Source organism: Heteronotia binoei, chromosome 5 (genome assembly GCF_032191835.1).
Source record: "Heteronotia binoei isolate CCM8104 ecotype False Entrance Well chromosome 5, APGP_CSIRO_Hbin_v1, whole genome shotgun sequence".
Classification (NCBI taxonomy): Eukaryota; Metazoa; Chordata; class Lepidosauria; order Squamata; family Gekkonidae; genus Heteronotia; species Heteronotia binoei.
Window position 1 is genome coordinate 144,833,502 of NC_083227.1, and position 21,131 is coordinate 144,854,632.

The window sequence follows — 21,131 nt, forward strand, 5'->3', positions numbered from 1 at the left end:
CCCACTGCTTAGCCTGCTTCCATGAATACCTAAACAGACCACCAGATTCCCTTGACAAAATAACAGCTACTTGCTTTGTATTTCACTGGTTGTTCTTTGCTTCCCTAATATGCATGGTGCTTTCAAAATTAAGAGTGACTTATTTTGCTTTGTAAGGCAGTAAATATTGTGTTACATTAAGATTCTGGTTTGCCCTAACAAAATGAAAGAACACAGTGAATATTAGCTGCCAGGACAATCTGCTTTGCAGCTTTGTGTGCAGGCTCAGGGAATTAAGGCTGAATGTTTCTAGGTCTTGTTATGTAATTGCATTTTTTGTCAATTCAAAGCACACATGCAGAGAATGTCCAATGGGCCTTATGAGCCAACGTGAAGATTGGCAAAGCAACACAAATACGCTAACAAGGCTAAAGCATAAAAAAGGGTCTGCATGTATGACCTCAGTCTCAGTTTACAAAGCTGCATCTCTTGCATAATTCTACACAAAGTGCAAGAATTTGTCAGAGTCAGGCTTCTTCCACATCAAGGGCATGAATACAGGCTTGTCTTACTCCAAAGAGTTTGGCAGGAAATAAGGGCAAGGCAGCAATTTAGCTGAATCTGAACAGCATTTCAAATTCAGTAACCTGGGTGAAGGAAGCAAACCACTGACAAGGAAAATAAGCAGCAGGAAAAAAAACAGGTTGCTTACCTGTAACTGATGATCTTCGAGTGGTCATCTGTGCAGTCACACACATGCGTTTTCAGCCTGGAACAGAACCCAACCTCGGAGAATTCAAAGCTAGCCTAGGCATTTATTTTGGCGCGCATTCCCTATCGGTCTGGGGAGCAGGCATCCACTGCGCATGCCTGGAGCGAGGGGAAGGCGCTCCACCCACCCAGTTTCTTCTAGCTGCTGTATAGAGAAAATTGTTAGTAGTGAAGAGAATAAACCAGCAGCGGGGAAGACTGGGCGGGCGTGTATGACTGCACAGATGACCACTCGAAGATCATCAGTTACAGGTAAGCAACCTGTTTATCTTCATTGTGGTCTCTGTGCAGTCCCACACATGGGTGACTTGTAAGCTGAAATGCACGGAGATGGGTGCTGGTTTTGTAATAGAAGAATACATGTTAAACATGCATAAAAGTAATAAGAAGTATTGTACTCACAGGGCATGGAGCTGGAGATGTCAGTCAAAAATGGAACAAAGTACAGCCTGCCCAAAGGATACGTCACGCCGAGCACAAACGTCTAGGGTGTAGTGCGTGGCAAACGTAGATGTAGAAGACCAGACTGCAGCAGCACAGATGTCCTCCATCGGTTGCCACGTTGTCTGAGGTGACCTGGATGTGCAGACAGTGAAGGGATGGTAGGAATGACTTGAGTGCTCTGTGGACCACCAAGAGTTCCAGGCAGTTGATATGAAGGGATTTCTCATAGGCTGTCCACTGACCTTGTACCGTTAGTGTGCTGGAGTGGGCTCCCCAACCCCACCTCGAGGCATCTGTGGTAACAATGGCTGATGGGGGCGACCTTATGAACGGCATTCCCGCCAGAAGATGATGTTCCAGTGTCCACCATTTCAGGGATGGAAGAATGTGGTGTGGAACGGTGAGTAAAGTCATTTGGTGTTGTTGATGTGGGCAGAACGTCCGTACGAACCATAAATGTAGAGGTCGCATGCGGAGCTGCGCAAAGCACAGGACAGAGGTTGTGGCAGCCATAAGCCCCAGCATGCGCTGAAAGATAAAGGCTGTTTGAGTAGGGTGCGATATGATGATAGTGGCCAGAGACTGAATATGATGGACCCTGTCTGCAGGGAGGTAGGCCTTGTGGGGTACAGCTGATAGGTGTGTGCCTATGAATTGGATGTTCTGTGTTGGGATTAGGTTGGACTTTGTCAAGTTGACTTGAAGACCCAATGAAGACAGGAGAGATAGAGTGGTTGATATGTCTTTTTGAAGTTGCTCTTTGGATTGGGCCACAATGAGCCAGTCATCTATGTAAGGATATATGGAATTTTTTTGTTGGCGAAGCATCGCCCCCACCACCACCATACACTTTGTGAAGACTCTTGGTGCGGTCGATAGTCCAAAGGGAAGGGAGCGGAACTGGTAGTGTTGGTCCCCGACGACAAACCTCAAGAATCTTCTGTGGTGATGGTTGATGGTAAAGTGGAAGTAGGGGTCTTGAAGGTCTATCAACGCCATCCAAGCATCTTTTGGGATCAACGGAAGAACAGACTGCAGGGTAATCATGCGGAATTTTTTGTACAGGATATGGCGATTGAGCTTGCGAAGGTCCAGTATTGGACGTTGTCCTCCATCTCTCTTTGGAACCAGGAAGTATCGGGAATAGAACCCTGTGTGATGGAGCTGCGGTGGGACTGGTTCTATGGCTGCCTTGGCCAGCAAGGCAGCGATCTCTTCCTGAAGAGGGAGGGATGGAGGAGTACATATGAAATGATGGAGCCTTGGGGGCGAATCAAACTCTATGGTGTAGCCCCTGTGGATGATCGCCAGGACCCAGGAATCCGATGTTATGGATTCCCACATGGGGTAAAAAGGGAGCAGTCTTGTGATGCTGGATAGATGTTGTTGAAGAAGAGATGGTGTTATGAAGTCAAAGAGACTGTTTTGAAGTAGGAGTCAACTTTTTTGTGGTCTGTGCACGAGGTTGTTGATGGAAGGGTTGTTTAGCTGGTGGAGCTTTGCACTTCCAGTAGTCAGCCTGTCTAGGTGAGCGGGGACCTTTATAAAAGGATGGTTTCCAGACTCTCTGTCTATTGGGCTGAGGTTGTTGTTGACTGACCCCTAATCTTCTAGCCCTTTTTCTACTGTCATCGACAGTGGTCAGGGTGTCATCAGTTATTATTATTATTATTATTATTATTATTAATTTCATTTATATCCCGCCCTCCCCCACCTTGGCAGGCTCAGGGCGGCTAACAGCAATCCATAAAAACACACCATAATAAATAAAACATTAGAATTACATTATAGAACAATAAAACATTAAAACATTAAATTAAAAACCAGTCTAGTAGATACAATTATACTGCGGTATAGATCTTTGGACCGCATTGGCGGATCTTTAATTACCATTTTTCTTAGCAGTCCGAATATGCTGATTTAAAAAGGATGGTCTTGCAGGCCCTGCGGAACTGTTCAAGGCTCCGCAGGGCCCGCACCTCCTCGGGGAGTCGGTTCCATAGGGTAGGGGCCGCGATCGAAAAGGCCCGTATTCTGGTGCTCTGATATTTAACTTCCTTCGGCCCAGGGATAGTCATTAAGTTTTTCCCCGTTGACCTCAGTGCTCTCTGGGGTTCATATGGGGAAAGACGGTCCCTCAGGTAGGCAGGTCCTCGGCCATATAAGGCTTTAAAGGTAACGACCAACACTTTGTACTGGACCCGGTATATAATCGGCAGCCAGTGCAGTTCACGTAGTCCCGGCCATATATGCTCCCGTTTCGGGAGTCCCAACAACAGCCTGGCCGCCGCGTTCTGCACTAGCTGCAATTTCCGGGTCCGGCACAGAGGTAGCCCCAAGTAGAGGGCGTTACAGTAGTCTAGTCTTGAGGTGACCGTTGCGTGGATCACTGTTGCGAGGTCCCGGCGCTCAAGGAAAGGGGCCAACTGCCTTGCCCGCCTCAGATGGAAGAATGCTGACTTGGCAGTGGCTGCTATCTGGGCCTCCATCGATAATGAAGGCTCCAGTAAAACACCCAGACTCTTTACCTGGCGCGCTGCTTTCAATGGCGCACCATCGAAGGCCGGGAGAGCTATTTCCCTTCCCAGAGCGCCGCGACCCACGCATAGGACCTCTGTCTTCGCTGGGTTCAACTTCAGCCCACTCAGCCTGAGCCATGTCGCTACAGCCTGTAATGCCCGGTCGAGATTCCCTGGAGCGGGGTCGGGCCAGCCATCCATTAGTAGATAGAGCTGGGTGTCATCTGCATATTGATGACAACCCAGCCCAAACCGCCGGGCAATCTGGGCAAGGGGGCGCATATAGATGTTAAACAGCATCGGGGAGAGAACTGCTCCCTGGGGCACCCCACAATCCAGTGTGCGCCTCCGGGACCGCTCGCTCCCGATAGCCACCCTCTGTCCCCGACCTAGGAGAAAGGAGGAAAGCCATTGCAAGGCCAACCCCTCGACCCCAATGTCGGCGAGGCGGCGCGTCAGTAGCCGATGGTCGACTGTATCAAATGCAGCCGACAGATCTAACAACATCAGTACCGCAACGCCGCCCCGATCCAGTTGCCGTTGGAGGTCATCCACTAAGGCGACCAGCACCGTCTCCGTCCCATGGCCCGGCCGGAAACCAGACTGACATGGGTCTAAGACAGAAGTTGTAGCATTAAAGAGGCCCTGACCATCAAAGGGTAGGTCTTCAATTTTGAATTTGATGTCCGGTTGCAGTGATGAGGAACGGAGCCAGGCGTGCCAACAGAGGGCGATGGATGTGGCCAGGGTTCTGGATGAACAAGCAACAGCATGACAAACCAAGCTGATCTGCTGTTTGCTGACTCGGGAAAGCTGTTGCTGGATTTGTGATGCTTGCTTCTGTGCAGAATCAGGCAGAGATGGAACCAGTGTAGTGAGTTGAGACGTCAAATTAAAAGTGTAGGCTGAAAAGTATGCCAAATAATTATGTATTTTAGAAGTGGCAGTCGAGAGGGAGTAAATTTTTCTCCCTAAGGTGTCAAATTTCTTCCCTTCCTTCTCAGGTGGGACTGGGTGATGTGTTTGTTTGGACTTGGACGAGGAGTGCACAATTATGGAGTTGGGCGCAGGGTGGTTAAATAAAAATTTAGAATCCAGTGCGTGAATTTTATATAAGGATTTGATCCTCTTTGATGTAGGTGGTACTGATGCAGGCTTGTCCCAAGTCTCCTTTAAGCCTTCTAGATGGACAGGAAGCATAGGGAGGAAGGAGCCCACAACTAAGTCCGCATGGACTAGATCATGGACCACATCAGATACTCTCGGTAGATCAGTGGTGAGCTTTATATTGAGAGTGTTTGCCATGTTGGTGAGTAAGTCTAAGTAAGCCTCGGATCCTTCAGATGGTGAGAGATCAGCCGGCTTGGTAATGTCAGAAACGGGTGAAGCTGATGAGGATGCTGCAGAGTGAGAAGAAACCGAGTGTTCAGCTTCTGATTCCTCAGGAACACCGATAGGAGTCGTAGAATGGTCGTGTAAGGATTTGGTAGGCAGTGATACAACCTTACCCATAGGTTGGTCCGGTTGAAGTGTCTGCTGTTTCGATGGAGCCGAGAAGGCAGATGTTGAGGGAGCCGGTGACACTGGTTTCGGTTCCTGACTGTAATGTCAGGGTCGATGAGGCGATGAATCTTCGTGGTATCATGGGTAGTAAAGTTCATCACGGTACCGAGGTTGGTATGTATCTTCATGGTATCTAGGTTCACTGTACCTATGTTAATAGACTTCCTCACAGTACTGGGGCTGGTGGGATCCTTCACAGTACTGGGGTCGATGGAGCTCGTGGGATGGTGACCTAGAAGATGTGTAGCATTGCCGGTGCTGACGTGGGGACAGCGATCTGAAGCGAGATGGGCTACAGTAGTAATAACGATCCCTGTGTCGGCTTGGAGACCGTTCAGTGTAGCGTTGAGTTGGAGACTCTCGATGAAGAGGAGAGACAGCTGAATCCTTGAAGGTGCGAGGTACCGACACCTCACGGAACGAGTGGACCCCAGGAGATTGGCTCGATGAGCCCAAAGTCGAGGCGAGGGTTCCAAGGACTCAGTGGCGAGGATGTCTTCCGGAAGGGATTCGTGGACGGATGGAGATCTACGGATGACCTTGTCAGTTATGACATCGGTGGGAGTCGAGAGTTCTGGAGGAACAGTTGGTGCTGTCGATACCGAAACCAAGGTAGGTGCTGTTGGGTGCTAGGTCGAAGCCATGGTATGGTCAGAGGGTCTTGGGTCCAAGGAGTGATGATCAGTTTTTGTGGATTTCGACGGTATCGACTCCGAGTGACATTTGGAAGACGATTCCAAGCAGTGTTTTTTCTTGGAGTGTCAGATTTCTTGGAGTGTTTTCCAGACTTATGCTTACTGGGAGCCGATGCCACGTAAGCTGCCGATTGAACCACATCCCTTTGCATAGTTAGGGAAGGTGGCAAAGTCTGGGACCCAGAAGCATGGGACATTACAGGCCACAACGAGGACTCTAAAAGATGGCTCTTGAGTCTAGCTGCACAATTTTTCCTGGCCTGTTTCCCAAACTGGCTACAATGGACACAGGTATCGGTTCTGTGGGTCTCTCCCAAACAAAATAGGCACAAGTGTCCGTCGGCTGAGGAAATTTTGGTCCCACACCGTGTGCACTTTTTAAAAGTCATTTTAAGATCTTTCCCTTCCATACGCCCGGGGCGGGGGAAGGAAGGGATGATAGTGAAGAAGATAAAGTCTTTTTTATATATATAACGATACCAGTCGGGATTTAGAAGAAGAAGAAAAGGTCATCGAGAATTGAAGAAAGCAGCGAAGTTGAGGAGACGCAACGAGATAGGTCTAATCCGAACAGCAGTTAAGAAGAAACTGGGTGGGTGGAGTGCCTTCCCCTCGCTCCGGGAATACGCAGCGGATGCCTGCTCCCCAGACTGAGAGGGAATGCACGCCAAAATAAACGCCTAGGCTAGCTTTGAATTCTCCGAGGTTGGGTTCTATTCCAGGCGGAAAACCCATGTGTGTGACTGCACAGAGACCACGATGAAGATCCAATATTGCCTGCTATGTTATCCTACTCAAACTGAAAGTTGCATGTTTCAAGAAAAATTGGCAATTAGATCACAACTGAACTGAGAAGAGAGAAGATCATGAGCCTGGCACTTATATAAGGCTGGCTGAAACCCTAAGCTCAAAAACCTGTGCTATCGGGGGAGGGGGATCCAGAACTGTCTCTCTTCCTCCTCACTGTTCAAGAAATAACAACTATCCCATTTGCGTAAACTCACAGCACATCTTTTCAGCCGCTAAACCATACGAAGTTAATTGGACTAGCCTTATGAATGCAGTATTAACAATAGACTAGGGATGGGCAGAAACTGGAAAAATGGAGGTTCATGAGTTTACCGAACTGATTCAGTTTGTGAGATCTGGGGGAAGATCTCAGATCCTCCCTTCCTCCTTTCTGATGGGGGCAGATCCCCAAGGCTTCAGCAATGCACAGCTTGCAAAAGCTATTTAAAGGGAGCACTGGGTGGGGGGGGGAGAGAAGAGCAAAAGGGATCGCTGAAATGGCTTGCCTCCATTTCAGCCCAACATGTTCCCACCATGAAACCCACAAATCTCCAAAACCACATGGCAAGGGTGGTGCGAGGGTCATGGATAGGGATGGGCATGAACCTCCAGTTCGCAAACAATGAGCCGGCTTGTCACGAGATTCATGCTCATCCCTACTCTAGACCGTCCAACCTACCGTTTTCTTAGAAGCTTCCTATTTCAGAGCCAGAGCCCAGTAGCATCTTAAGAGACAAACAAGATTTTCAGGTCAGGTATATGATGAAGGAAGTTTTGACTCTCAAAAGCTTATACTCTGAAAACCATGTTGGTCTCTGAGGTGCTAATGGACTAAATACAGCTACTGCAGACCAAAACGGCTACCCTCCTGAAACTGTATTCACGGAAGGCACTCTTATTTCAGCACTCTGTTCTGCATCCACAGCCCAATACGAATTATTCAAGTGGTATCATAAAAAGTTAAGGGTTTCGTGGGTTTTTTTACAGATTTGCTAAAATGTACCAAAGGCTTTGGGCAATTCACACTGGAATGAGGGTTTGTACTGGAGAGACATTTTCAGTATGCCAAAGACTAAAGCCACCATGTTTATAATCATTTCTTCTAGAGGCTAAAAATCTTGTTCCATCCCAGTTGGAAGGCCACTCACAGAAGAGAGATATTGCTGTGCTAAGTTGTCTCCCATAAGCTACGAAGCAGCATGGGCGTTCTCAGCTTCCCAGCTGAACTTATCACCACGGTGGCTCTTCAGCCCAACTACCAGATGAAACAAACTGAGGAAACCAATTTCACTTCCTATTTATATTCAGATTCTCAGGATGACGGATTTTGAATGAATGAGAGACTGATACAGCATTATAGTTGTTAAACTTTACTGAGAACTCTGCTGAATTGAAAGCACACACTTAATAGCTGATTTAAAAGTTCATCTATGAAACTAGTTAAAAAAGGAAGTGCTGATGCTTCCTAGCACGGTCTCCTGTCTGCACTTCCTTTGCCTAGGGCATGCACTGCATCAACCTAAGCTTTTTCAATAAGTGCCCCATGACTATGAAACAGCATAGCCGAAGAGGTTAGGGTGGGACCTTCTACTTTCTAGGCTTTCTGGAGAGATATAAAACAGAATTATTCCATAGAGCCTTTGGAACAGTCTGAGTCTGGGACAAAGGGAATATTTCTCCAGTTGAGTATAAGGTCTTTTCGGAATGGCAATTTTAATGCAGTTTTTAAAAAAATAATTCAGTTTTAATATTATGCAATTTTATATATTTTATATTATTCTTACCACAGGCTGGTGTCCTGAGCTGGTCAGGAGTAAGGAAGACATATGAACATTTTAAATAAATGTTACTGAAGGAACTTCACCAACAACTAGCAAATTAAGTAAGTTTTCATTAACTTTTCTCCAATTATAAAGACATTTCATGTGTTCAGGTTCTCCTTCACTTCTCATATATCATTTTAACTGATACATTTAACTCACCTCCAGATTTCTATGCTTTAGAAGCAAACAATAAGAAAATGAGTTCTATCTAGATTTTTGTATCATATCAGTTATACGTCAACACCATTGCATTCACGTAAAACTGAATTATTCGAGAAGGCTTTTCGACACAGGAAATAAGAGTTGCGCTGTACTAAATGATTCAAAGTTACTTAGGTAAGTTATTAGGGACTGTAGTCTATGGTACTGTATTTAGTTTACCGAAACGAGGATCTTACAATGTAATTTTTATATCTCTCAATGAGTTGTGTTTAGCATACTGAAACTATAATCCTTTTAGGTAATTTTGTATCATTTAATGTGTCATGTTAACACTTATGCTTTACTTTAGAAGCAAACAATGAAATGAGTTCTATCTAGATTTTTGTATCATATCAGTTATTTACCAAAATATATATGATAATGAATTGCAAAGAGACTGACCTTGATCATGGCAACAAAAGGCATAACCCTTTTCATGTATTTCTTCAGTTCTGGCAAGGACCCAAGTTCATTGGAAATTATTTTGTTGTCTGGTAGGCGTCCTGCATTGGCCTAGAGCAACAATAACAGCAACAACACAAAACACTAACAAAATTCATTGACACCACTGCATGTTGGTTCCGTAAGTACAAAGGTATTATAACAGTCCTCGTGACAGCTTCCTTTATATGGCTGCACAAGTTAAATTTGTCTGAAACTTTTCCTCCTCACAATACTCTCACAAATTTTCACACCTACTTTGCTCGAGATTCTTTTAAATATCGCTTTTCATAAAAATCAAGTTCACAGCCTCAAAATATCATTTATAAAGTCATCTTTTCTAGATACGGCCTCAACGTAAATTTTACATCTTCTTAAATATCAGTTAGGAGCAGCTCTGAGCCCAAGCCTTTGTAGCCTGTGACCCACCAACCTGGATACTGCTCAGTCATGAACCATGGACCCAAAAGGGCCTCAATAAAACTGCCAAATTTTGCTGGCTGTCTGGGGCAAGTTCATTGGGAGCAGGAGACAGAGTACTGTGCACCCAGTAAACCTGTAACACATGGTTAGTGGGCTGTTTTGAGGTTAGTGTGTCATAAATGCCAAAGGCCTTTGCTACATTTATGCTTGGATGTAGCTCAGTTTTACTATATTGTGGGAAGTAGATGCTCTCTTCTTGTTTTCCTTATACGTCAACACCATTGCATTCACGTAAAACGGAATTATTCGAAAAGGCTCTTCGACACAAAAAATAGGAGTTGCACTGTACTAAATGATTCAGTTACTTAGGTAAGTTATTAGGGACTGTAGTCTATGGTACTGTATTTAGCTTACTGAAACGAGGATCTTACAATGTAATTTTTATATCTCTCAATGAGTTATGTTTAGCATACTGAAACTATAATCCTTTTATGTGATTTTGTATCATTTAATGCGTCATGTTAACACTTATGCTTTGCTTCAGTTCTGTTTTTTAGATTTCTGATTGGTCCTACAACCCTAATCCTATTGTATGGTTTACTGAATACTCGATCCTGTTGATTGTATTGATTCATTTTGTATAATTCACCTTAAGTCCAACTGAGAAAGGTGCACTAAAAATTAGGTAAATAAATAATAAATAAATAAATAAATAAATAAATAAATAAATAAATGCAACCCTTCCTTCTCATGCACCGGAAGAATTGCAACAAATCACTAGTTACCACTAGGGATGGGCACGAACCAGGGGAAAGAGTGGTTTATTTCATTTTGTGGTTCAATTGATTTCATGAACCAAACAAAACTGAACCCAAAAAACCCATGAATCCCTGAAAAAATTGTGGTTTGGGGATTCATAGTTCATTACGGCTAGGGGAGGGAGGAGGAGGCATTTAAATGCCAACCCCTCCCTTCTTCAAGCCAAGAGCTCTCCATTGCATCCTACGGGCTCATAGGATACAATGGAGAGCTCAGGCCGTGGCTGCAAAGTAACACTAGAGAAGGGGTTTAAAGTTAAAGCAGTTGTGGCCCTATCTCTCCATTGTATCCTACGGGCCCATAGGATACAATGGGGAGATCTCTCCCTAATCTTTCTTCCCTTCCCCAGCCAGCCCTCGCAGGCTGGCTGGGGAAGCAAACAAAGACTGGAGTGACCTCTCCACAGTTTGGGCTCTGCTGGGTGCCCGGTTGAAACAGGGTTCCCCTGCAGGATCATCTGCTTTGCTGGCTCTTCTGTACTGCCTGGTTTCAACCAGACACCCCAGCCCACAAAAGATCTAATCCTGCAGGGAGAGGTCTCCCCGCAGGATCAGCTGTTCTTTACGCTCCGCTAGATAGATAGATAGATAGATAGATAGATAGATAGATAGATAGATAGATAGATAGATAGATAGATAGATAGATGAATTTATTGTCATTGTTCTCAACAAAAAGAGAGCAACGAAATGAGGTGCTCTTCCACAAACATACCAACACATCAAACACACATATTCATAAACCATTTAAATACATCTGAAACCATTAAACCATTTAAACCATTAAAACCATTTAAATACATCTAAAACGGATAAACATTCATAAAACCATTAAAACCATTTAAACCATTAAATAAACATTCATAAAACCATTAAACATTCATAAAACCATTTAAACCATTTAAACCATTAAATACATCTAAAACAGATAATCCTTCATAACCCTGCATTTAACCTAACCACAGCACTTGGATAGAAACTGTCCTTAAATCTGTTTGTCCTAGCCTTCAACACTCTATATCGTCTACCTGACGGTAAGATCTCAAAAAGCAAATGGCCCAGATGTGTATGGTCCCTTAGGATCATTTGTATCTTCCTTTTACATGCCATATTATACAGATCCACCAATGAGGGGAGAGAACATCCACAAATCTTTTGTGCTCTTCTCGTCACTCTTTGGAGCACCCTTCTCTCTGCTTCCGTGCAGCTCCCAAACCACGCGCAGAGGCAATAAGATAAAATGCTCTCAATGGAACTACGATAAAAGGCAACCAGCAGACTCCCTGACAGTTGTAGTGATCTTAAGAGTCTTAAGTAGTATAGTCGTTGCTGGGCCTTTTTCTCTAGAGCTAAAGTATTTGCCCCCCATGTTAGATCCTGTTTCATGGTAATTCCCAGAAACTTCCATTCTGTCACCTGTTCTACCATAACACCATCAATAAACAACGGCTGGGTGTCCAAACTACTCTTCCTGTAATCCACTATAATTTCCTTCGTCTTATTTATATTTAAAATAAGATTATTTACTTTACACCAAAGGGACAGCTGTTGAACTTCCCTCCTGTACGCAGACTCATCATCCTCAGAGATGAGCCCTACCAACGTTGTATCATCTGCATACTTAATGATTTTGTTACTCAGACTGCTGGAAACACAATCAGATGTGTAAATAGTGAAAAGAAGTGGACTCAAGACACATCCCTGAGGGGTGCCAGTATTTAAGATCTTCACGGAGGAAATATATCCATCCATTTTAACCCTTTGTGAACGACCTGACAAAAAATTCAAAATCCACTCACATATAGAGTCCGACAGCTTCAAATCTTTAAGCTTAGACAACAATCTATGGGGTGATATTGTATTAAAAGCAGAACTAAAATCTGCAAACAACATTCTAACATACGTCCCCTTTTTATCCAAATGCGATAAAGCAGTATAAAGAACAGTATTAACAGCATCCTCAGTAGATCTATTTTTCCTGTAAGCAAACTGATATTCATCAAAAATAACAGGAAGGCAGGAAATAATATATTTTCGAACTAATTGTTCAAAACACTTCATTATCACAGAAGTCAAGGCCACTGGCCTATAGTCATTTAAAACCTTTGCTGGCGTCCTCTTTGGTATTGGGACAATAAGGGAAGCCTTCAAACAAGTGGGAACAATGGATTGTGACAAAGAACGATTGAAAATCTCAGTCCACACCCCGGCTAACTGCCCTGCACATTCCTTTACCACACAACCAGGGATATTATCGGGACCTGCAGCCTTTCTAGAATTTACTGCCTTCATTATACACCTAACATCGTGCTCCCTCACAACGAAAGGAGCACCTTGCTCGGTCCCCAATGATGATGTTACTAGTAATTCCGCTTCCTTTTGATCCACTTCAAACCGGGCATAAAAAGTATTTAACTCCTCTGCCAGCTCCTGCTTTCCATTCGTACTAGCCTTTAGCGCCTTGAAATTAGTTAACTGCTGAATCCCCTGCCAGGCTTGTCTCAAATTATTCTGAGAAAGCCATTCTTCTATCCTGCCCTTATATGCAGCTTTGGCCTGTTTAATACCCCGCTTCAAATTTGCTCTGGCCACACTGTAAAGTGAGGCATCCCCAGACTTAAAAGCCTTATATCTCCTATGCAAGAGAAACCTAACAGTGCCAGTCATCCATGGCTTTTGATTTGGATAGGTTCGAATACACTTGTTTGTTGTAACAGTATCAATACAGTGGGCCATATACCCCAAAACTGTATCTGTATAACACTCTAGGTCTGGATGTTCAAAGATGTCCCAATTTGTTCGTTCAAAGCAGTCTTGAACCCGGTTGAAACCAGACAGCGCAGCAGAGCTGGTAAAGCAGCCGATCCTGTAGGGAGACCTCTCCCAAGGGGTTCAGCTGAGGTTTCCAGGGAAGCAATTTAAACTGCCTCCCCTTGGCTTCTTCAGACACCCTGCAGCTGCTTGATACCTGGGAAAGCCAAGTGGGCAGGAACTGACCCCAAACCTCCCACAGAGGTTCAGGAAGTTCAGGGACAGTTTGTGGGAGGCATGTTTCCAAACTATTGGTACACAAACCATGAACTGGCCCGATTCCTGCCCAAATCATGGTTCAAGGTTTGGTTTGTGCCCATCCCTAGTTATCATCATAGGTGTCTTAACAGCACTCATTTTGGTAAATCCAGACAGACACTCCATTTATGGTTAGAAGTCAGGAAGTTTTACTCACTGCCAGCCAAGCAATGCGCCTTGATTTCCCCTTACATTAGTAAAAGTCACATTTCAATTTCACGTCTCTCAAAAGAAGCCCCACAGAGGATGAAAAGGATTCAGTTAGTAGAATCCCATTTCCCTTCCCTCTTCCAACAGAGATTGATGGCCGTGAGTACCAGACTACAAAGTCATGCTTGTTTCCAATTAAAAGAGTTAATTTAATTATGTCCCTGTAGCTATAAAATACACACACGGTCCTCCAATCAACTGGCATATTTAGCAGTTCAGCTCGAGCAGTGCTGTTGTTATGAACAGTGGACTGATCAGTTCCAGCTGCTCAAGAATTCGGGGGACTGTGGCTTTTAAAACCAGATTTCTTTGCACCCTGTAAGGTTAGAAGACAAAAGGGTTTATCGTGCTTCAGTACATTTTCTATAAAGCCAGAGAATCATTGCACTCACTAAGGGCTACAGTGGAGTTTAAAAGCTCCTCGCCTAACAAGGAAGCAACGCCAGTCTGACAATAGCTAGTACTTAAGTTGCACAAATGACACTGAAGCAAACTGCTTACTAAGCTTTGCATGTGCAAAAGATTCCGAAGAATGAAGCTGTGGCCATAAGTTCATTCACATAATGTCACTAGGGATGTGGTCATACGGCAGACTTAATCATGTACCCGTAATGGCACTATTACCGAGCACTGCAATACCTGCAGATGCTTACTAAAGCGTGGGGGGGGGGGGAGGCACCATTTTTCTTCAATTCTATAGACTTAATGCCAAATTAGTTTATAACAGGGATAGAAGAGTGGGAGAAATTGAGAGAGAGAATAAAGTCAGAAAAAAGGAGAACTGGGATAGGATGTTCACCTTGTAGTACTTCTGAAGAACAGAAAGTATGGTGTGTTGCCATGGTGGATAGTTCTTGGCCACATAAATGGTGCAGTGGGACGGCTTCTGGGGTGCTTCTTTATTGCCCTTCTAGAGAACAGTCAGAACAGAGAGAATAAATGTAGTATATGAGGAGCATTTCCAGCCTGTGAATGGGTCAAGCATTCAGTGGAGGCAAAGGATTCAGTCTTTTACCTTTCCTTTTGCTGGTGCCATATAGTTTTTGAGGCGCACACGAAGATCATGAGCAACTTCTGTGAGGTACTGGGAAGAGCGGATCAATATTTCATCCACGGGGCCAGGCACCGGCCAGGAAGCTTTCATGATGGAGTCAGTCTTTAAAATGAAGTTAACAGGCACTAGGTTTAAGACACGGCTCATAGGGTCACTATTCCTAATCAATCACAATGGGATATGCAGAAGCTATAGCCACGATCCATGAAGCCACGATCGCTCTCCCTCCCACCCCAAGTCTGCGAGAGGAAGCTTCCCAGTCTTCAGATAGTTGACCAAAACTTAGCTGGGATATGAACAAGGAGGGAAAATGTAAAGTGAAGATTTAGCACTAAAAGAACATGTTAAGGAGATCTAAGGGAAAAGAATTCTATAGTGGGGTCATGGAGATACAGAAGCCCAAGGACTACTATCAAATACACTCTACGACCCCTTTGATTTCTTGTATCAAATAGAGACTATCATACTTTGAGGATTTCAAGGCACCTGCACCCTGAATAGCTGCCCCACAAAGGATAGCAAAGAAAATGACCCTGGCAATTTTTTCACTTTCAGAGCCTACAGCAGCTGAAGCTGTCCCTCCCCCCCCCCCTCTCCTGCAGAGAGCCTCAAGGGACAGTGGCTCAGTGGTAGAGCATCTGCTTGGGAAGCAGAAGGTCCCAGGTTCAATCCCTGGCATCTCCAACTAAAAGGGTCCAGGCAAATAGGTGTGAAAAATCTCAGCTTGAGACCCTGGAGAGCCGCTGCCAGTCTGAGAAGACAATACTGACTTTGATGGACCGAGGGTCTGATTCAGTATAAGGCAGCTTCATATGTTCATATGAGTTCCACAAAACAGAATTTGCCAGAATTCCCTCCTAATGAAGCCAAGAAATTATTCAGGCTCCCCCTGCCTTCAGTTTGTCCCTCCTCCTGTGGGCCTACCAATTTGGTAGCCAGCAACTGGCTGTTCTGTAAGTGGTTTTAAAATTCTACTTGGCACTTGTACTTGATTTTTTTTCTCCCTCAAGTCAGCCATTTGCATTGAAGCACAGAAGCACAGACTGCTCTCCGTCTCGCCAGTAACTATAAACCTTAGATCTGGACTCTCATATAATCCATACCGATGAAAAATATGCTAATTGTGTTCTTGTTTCCAAAGGTGTTTCAAAATGCTGATGCCATTAATTTACTTAAACACACGCTGGCTTTGGCAACTGAAAAGAATAAAAATTCAATACTTATTTTAAACGTGAACCCTCCCCCATATTAACCTGCGATACAGCGTGGGAGTGCAAATGATACCACTGCAGTTAACACTGGTACCTGTAAGCTTTATATGCTCCATAAATCTCCTTTACCCACTACAGTCTCTTTGCCTTTTCAGTGTTGGTCAAGAACACATACAATTTACACATTTGGATCTGAACTCTGGATTTCAAAGAATCTGGCAATGCCAGCAGACCACTCTGCAGAGTACAACTGCAGTTATCTAGATTCATGATAGGAAAGCCATTAACTTGCTGTTGAAATAGACTAGAATTTTAAGCAACAATGAATAGCGCTACATTAGTGCTTGTTATAACAGACTGTTAATGGGACTACTTTGGTGGGAACATGTACGGCCTAGGCTGCGGGAACTGCACTGTGTACCGAGTTTGTTACAAGGTGCTGGTTATTACCTTTAAAGCCCTATATGGCCGAGGACCTGCCTACCTTAGGAACCGCCTCTCCCCATACATCCCCCAGAGAGCACTGCGATCTAGTTCACAAAATCTTCTGGAAATTCCTGGGCCAAAGGAGGCCAAATTAAAAACAACTGGAGAGCAGGCCTTCTCGATACAGGCACCCCAATGGTGGAACCAGCTGCCGGAGGAGGTGCAGGCCCTACGGGATCTCAATCAGTTCCGTAGGGCTTGCAAAACCATCCTCTTCCACCAAGCTTTCTAAAACAGAAACTGGTAGTAACATCAAGCCATCTTTGTACATACTGAGATTGTGGCACTATTAAGTTATACTGGTTTTAGACTATTTATTTAATATATTTAACCTATGAATTGTATTTTAACTGTATTATCTTGTTTTTATTGTAATAACATGGTTTATACCATGTCCTGTAAGCCACCCTGAGCCTGCTTCGGCGGGGAGGGCGGGGTATAAATAAAAATTTATTATTATTAACAATTAAATAAATAATAAAAAGCAAGCTTCGAGAGCTTCCTAGAGCCGGTTTCCAACATTGCAACATACTTAAAAACCCGAGATTCAACACACATTAGCCTCAAATCAAAAACAGCACCTAGGACAGAGGATGTGTAAGATGGAACTATGCAGGACACAAGTGGCTTAGGTCTCAGTGGATTCCCTTTGACCTGTCGGACAAACTACAGAAACTTTATAGGCTAATAAAAGTTGTCCACATGCACCATACCTTAACTTCCTGCATAATCAAGCCAGTCTCTGACAGGGAATTCAAGAGGTGTGTCTCTGTGAGCAGTCTGCACATATATGTTTTGCAAAACACCATCCAACAACAGGGTTCCTTCTTCCATACACACACCCCGGTGATAAATACATATCAGTACCTTGTCTAACAGTGCCCAAATGTATTCACAAACATGAGGACAGACTGGAGCTAACAGGAGCGTCTGAGATTCAATGAACTGGAGCACCAAGTCTCTGTGCATTCCTTCAATAGCTAGTTCGCGGTACTTGTCTTTTGCTGCCTGAAAGAGAGTCAAGCACATCCGCCCTTAAAACATTCCAACTGTCACGAAAAAGCATTGCATGAAAGCTAATTCCCTTGCTTTAATCCGTCCTTAAGACACGAACTACTTACAATCCTATAATGGATTATTAAAAGGGCTATATATTTTTTTCTTTTAAAAAAATCTGGCATTAGAGTCAAATGAACTTCTGCCGGTTGGACATTACATAGCTTTACATTATTATGGCTCTTAAAAAGAGACATCTATCGGCACGGGCATAAAAGTCAAGGATAACTGTAACTGTATATTAGGCACTATGATTCCGAATGGCTCACATAAAAAGCTACCGTTAAGTAGCAAAAAGAAAAAAGAAAGAAGCAATAAATATGATCTATTATTATGCACATAGTTCAGTCAGCCAACCATATTCCTGAAAGTCAAGTCAGTGGCGTTAAAAGCAGTCAGAGCAATTCATTGCTAAGCAAAGCAATATGCTGCTGCAAACGCTTTGGAGAGTTGCTGACACCTTATGGACTATTGTGAAAAACGTTCTGCTTCTTAAATGGTAACTTCAGTGGGAGCTCACAGGAGCGGAGCGGAGCTCCTGAACCTTTCTGAGAGTTCCACCTCCTTGTCCATTGAATAGTAGGTGCAGCTCCATAACAATCCCTGGATGAGCTCCATCACCTGTTTTTTTCTACAAAATGACTCCTGGCGACTCCAATATGTTTCCTGATCTAGCCATCCTTCATGAAAATCTGTTTCGTTAGAAGAGGTGGTGGTGGGGAGGAAAGCAAGGAAACATTACTTGTCTTTAATCATTTGTCCTCACTCTTTACTGCCTGCCAGTGATGGTAGCTTTCTGCCTGCCACAGTAGGAACTCCTTCCTGTAAAAGTACAATGAGCCCAGGGCAGACCACAATGGACTGCAAAGAACTTGAGAGTATTTATACCTTCCTTTCTAGCAGAACACCAGCCTAGGCTCCAGAAGATAGTTAAAGCAGGAGAGTCGCAATGGGACCACAGTTCAGGGATAGAATACTTTCCATGAAGAAGTCCAATTCCAGGCCTTGGAATCTCCAGGTAAAGGATATCAAAAAGGAAATCTAGCTAAAATCTCTGCTGAGATCCTGCAGAGTCATTACCAGTCAGAACAGGCAGTATACAGCAGATGGACTTATGGTCTGAAGGCATGGTTGCCAGGTCCCCCTTGGCCACTGGCAGGGGATGGAGGGGATAGGGATCCAGGTTGGGAACTCCTGAAGATTTGAGGGTCAAGTCTGGGGAGAGCAGGGACTTTATAGGGTACAACGCCATTCGTTTTCTGTAGTCTGGAGATCAGCTGTAATTACAGGGGATCCCCAAGTCCCATTTGGACACTGGAATCCCTATCTTAAAGATACATCTCCCCCTTAGGTCCTGGAGATATAAGGTTCAAAAGACAGAGCAACGCAATAGCAATTTTGTTTTACCTGCTGTTCTCATATGACTTTCTTTTATTATATTGCTACTGCATAGCTTAAATAGGCCATAAGTTGCTTTGAAAGCCTGCAGGCTAAAAGGCACGTTAGAATTTTTAATATAAAAACATGAACTCATTCTCTGTGTTATGAAAAGCAGATTACCTACCTGAAACTCAAAGAAGCCAGTTTTCAGGGCTTCCTTAAACATCATCTTCTCATAGTTTTGATCCGTCTTGATTATGCCAGCATTCATTTCACTGAGGAAGAAACGAATGGATAAAGGTAGAGTTCAACCAGTTAAAGTAGTAACACCACAGTATATGTGGAACGGCATTGTGCAAATATTTTCTTACGAATCTCATTTTCTTTAGACACCAAAAAAAGAAGATATTTTTAAACTAGACGTTTACTTTATTTTACCTTTCCTTTTTTTGTATTGCCTGTAATACGAACTGTGATCCCAGGAAATTGGTTTTTCTTTACTTTACCTGGCAAAGACCCGGTCATTGAAGGTAGTAGCAGGCCCACTTCTTAAGCTGTCCCAGTTAGCGAGCATTTCCTTCACCCATTCCACCCAAGTGTATAGTCTGAGGACGCCAGCATCTGCCATGGCTTCCACAAAGTTTGCATCTTCAATGGTATCACCTGCATCAGCTAATGCCAACCGCATACCTGGAGAGAAAACAAGCTTACAGTCTACGGCCTTGGAAAGTCAGCTACGGTATAATACAAGACCGTAAGACCTGACTCTCAGCTACTGCTTCAGCATGAAACTCAGGTTCAAAACTGGATTTATGACCAATAAAAGCTACAAGTGGGAACTCATAATACTCCTTTCCCCCTCTAGCTTTCTTTTTCAGACCTGCTGTGGCTTCCTCCTCCTCCATTGCTGTTGCAGGACCCAGCACAGCTACCGGCCACTCCCTCCCCAACCAGGGCTATTGACAGAGGAAAAGGAGGTAGATGCGTTGTCTGCACATGTTCAGATAATGCTTTGTTGTGGGTGCATTAAACCTCCTCCAATGCATTTTGAAACTTTTAAGGATTTTGGGGAAACCTGGGGAGTCCCCAAAGTTTGCAGAAATATTTGGTTTTAGTCAATGTGATAAAAGCTGCAAATTCCTTTATACCCCCCCGCCCCCCCAAGTGCTGTTTCCAGCAGCAAAAACAGTGCTGTTTGGCTTCCCTACCCCCCCCCCCAATGAAAACTGAGTTTTGCCCCCAACAAAAGCATCCCACACAACACCATGATGTGATGACGTCACTTTGGGGGTGAAGCCTCGCCCCACCGCCCCCGAAGGCTCCCTCCCTCTGCCAGCAAAAGGCAAGGCCCTGGCAACCCTAGTGCACAGCCAGGCAAAGTATGCTTAAAGCAATAATGAAATGAACAGTTTAAAGTCCTTGTGCGAATTCCTAGCCCTTCTGCCTCGGAAGGATTTGCAATATGACTTCTTTCTGTATACAGCATTGATACAACAAGCTTAAATTTTCCCCTTTGCAAAACAAACCTGTTTTTAAAATCATATATCTAATGCTGAATATGAATCTCAGAGTGCAGCTTATAAAACCCTCATACAAGGGTCAGGTATGTACTACTTGGGATAGTTTGTACAAACCCGGATCGCCCCCTAGGTTTGCACAGACCCGGATCGCCCCCTAGGTTTGCACAAAAGGGAAAAACTGCTTTTAAAAAATTTAATGTGTTTATGTACAGGAGAAAAAAACAAGATCTCATGACACTACATCACTATTCTGCTTCTATTTTCACAGCTGCATTGCAACTCTATAAACAATCAAAATCAGTTGCCATACAGTAGAGGCAATGGCGAAAGGGAGCATGTGGCAGGAAGGGTGGTAGAGCCATCACCAGCTGAGCCAGGCAAGCTGCAGTCAGGTGGGCCAGCAAGCATGTGTGGCAGCAATCAGAGAAGTAACAGAGAAGAAAGAAGCTGGTGGTAGAGAGGATAAGAGGGTAAGAGTGGTGCCGCCACGAGGTGGCTTATGAGAAGGTGGTAGCAAGCAGGAAAACCAAGGGGGAAAGGAGAGGGTGTAAAAAGGAGGGAAAGGATTAGAAAAGCAGTGGAACCAAAAGGGGATGAAGAGGGCTGCTGTGGGGACAGGAAAAGCAAGACAAAAAGATAGGATACCCTCCACCTTGAATCCCTGCTTGTTATCAACGTTTAC

The 21,131-nt window shown here is 44.2% G+C and overlaps 1 protein-coding gene across 1 annotated transcript in view; it reads right to left on the reverse strand.

The window, feature by feature from the left end:
- Window positions 1-21,131, reverse strand: part of LARS1 (leucyl-tRNA synthetase 1) — an 89,857-nt gene that overhangs the window by 24,648 nt on the left and 44,078 nt on the right. The window contains 6 exon segments of the mRNA XM_060240546.1: window positions 9,187-9,297; window positions 14,542-14,652; window positions 14,758-14,898; window positions 17,361-17,501; window positions 19,114-19,204; window positions 19,436-19,619. Of these exon segments, the coding sequence (XP_060096529.1) occupies window positions 9,187-9,297; window positions 14,542-14,652; window positions 14,758-14,898; window positions 17,361-17,501; window positions 19,114-19,204; window positions 19,436-19,619 (779 nt within the window).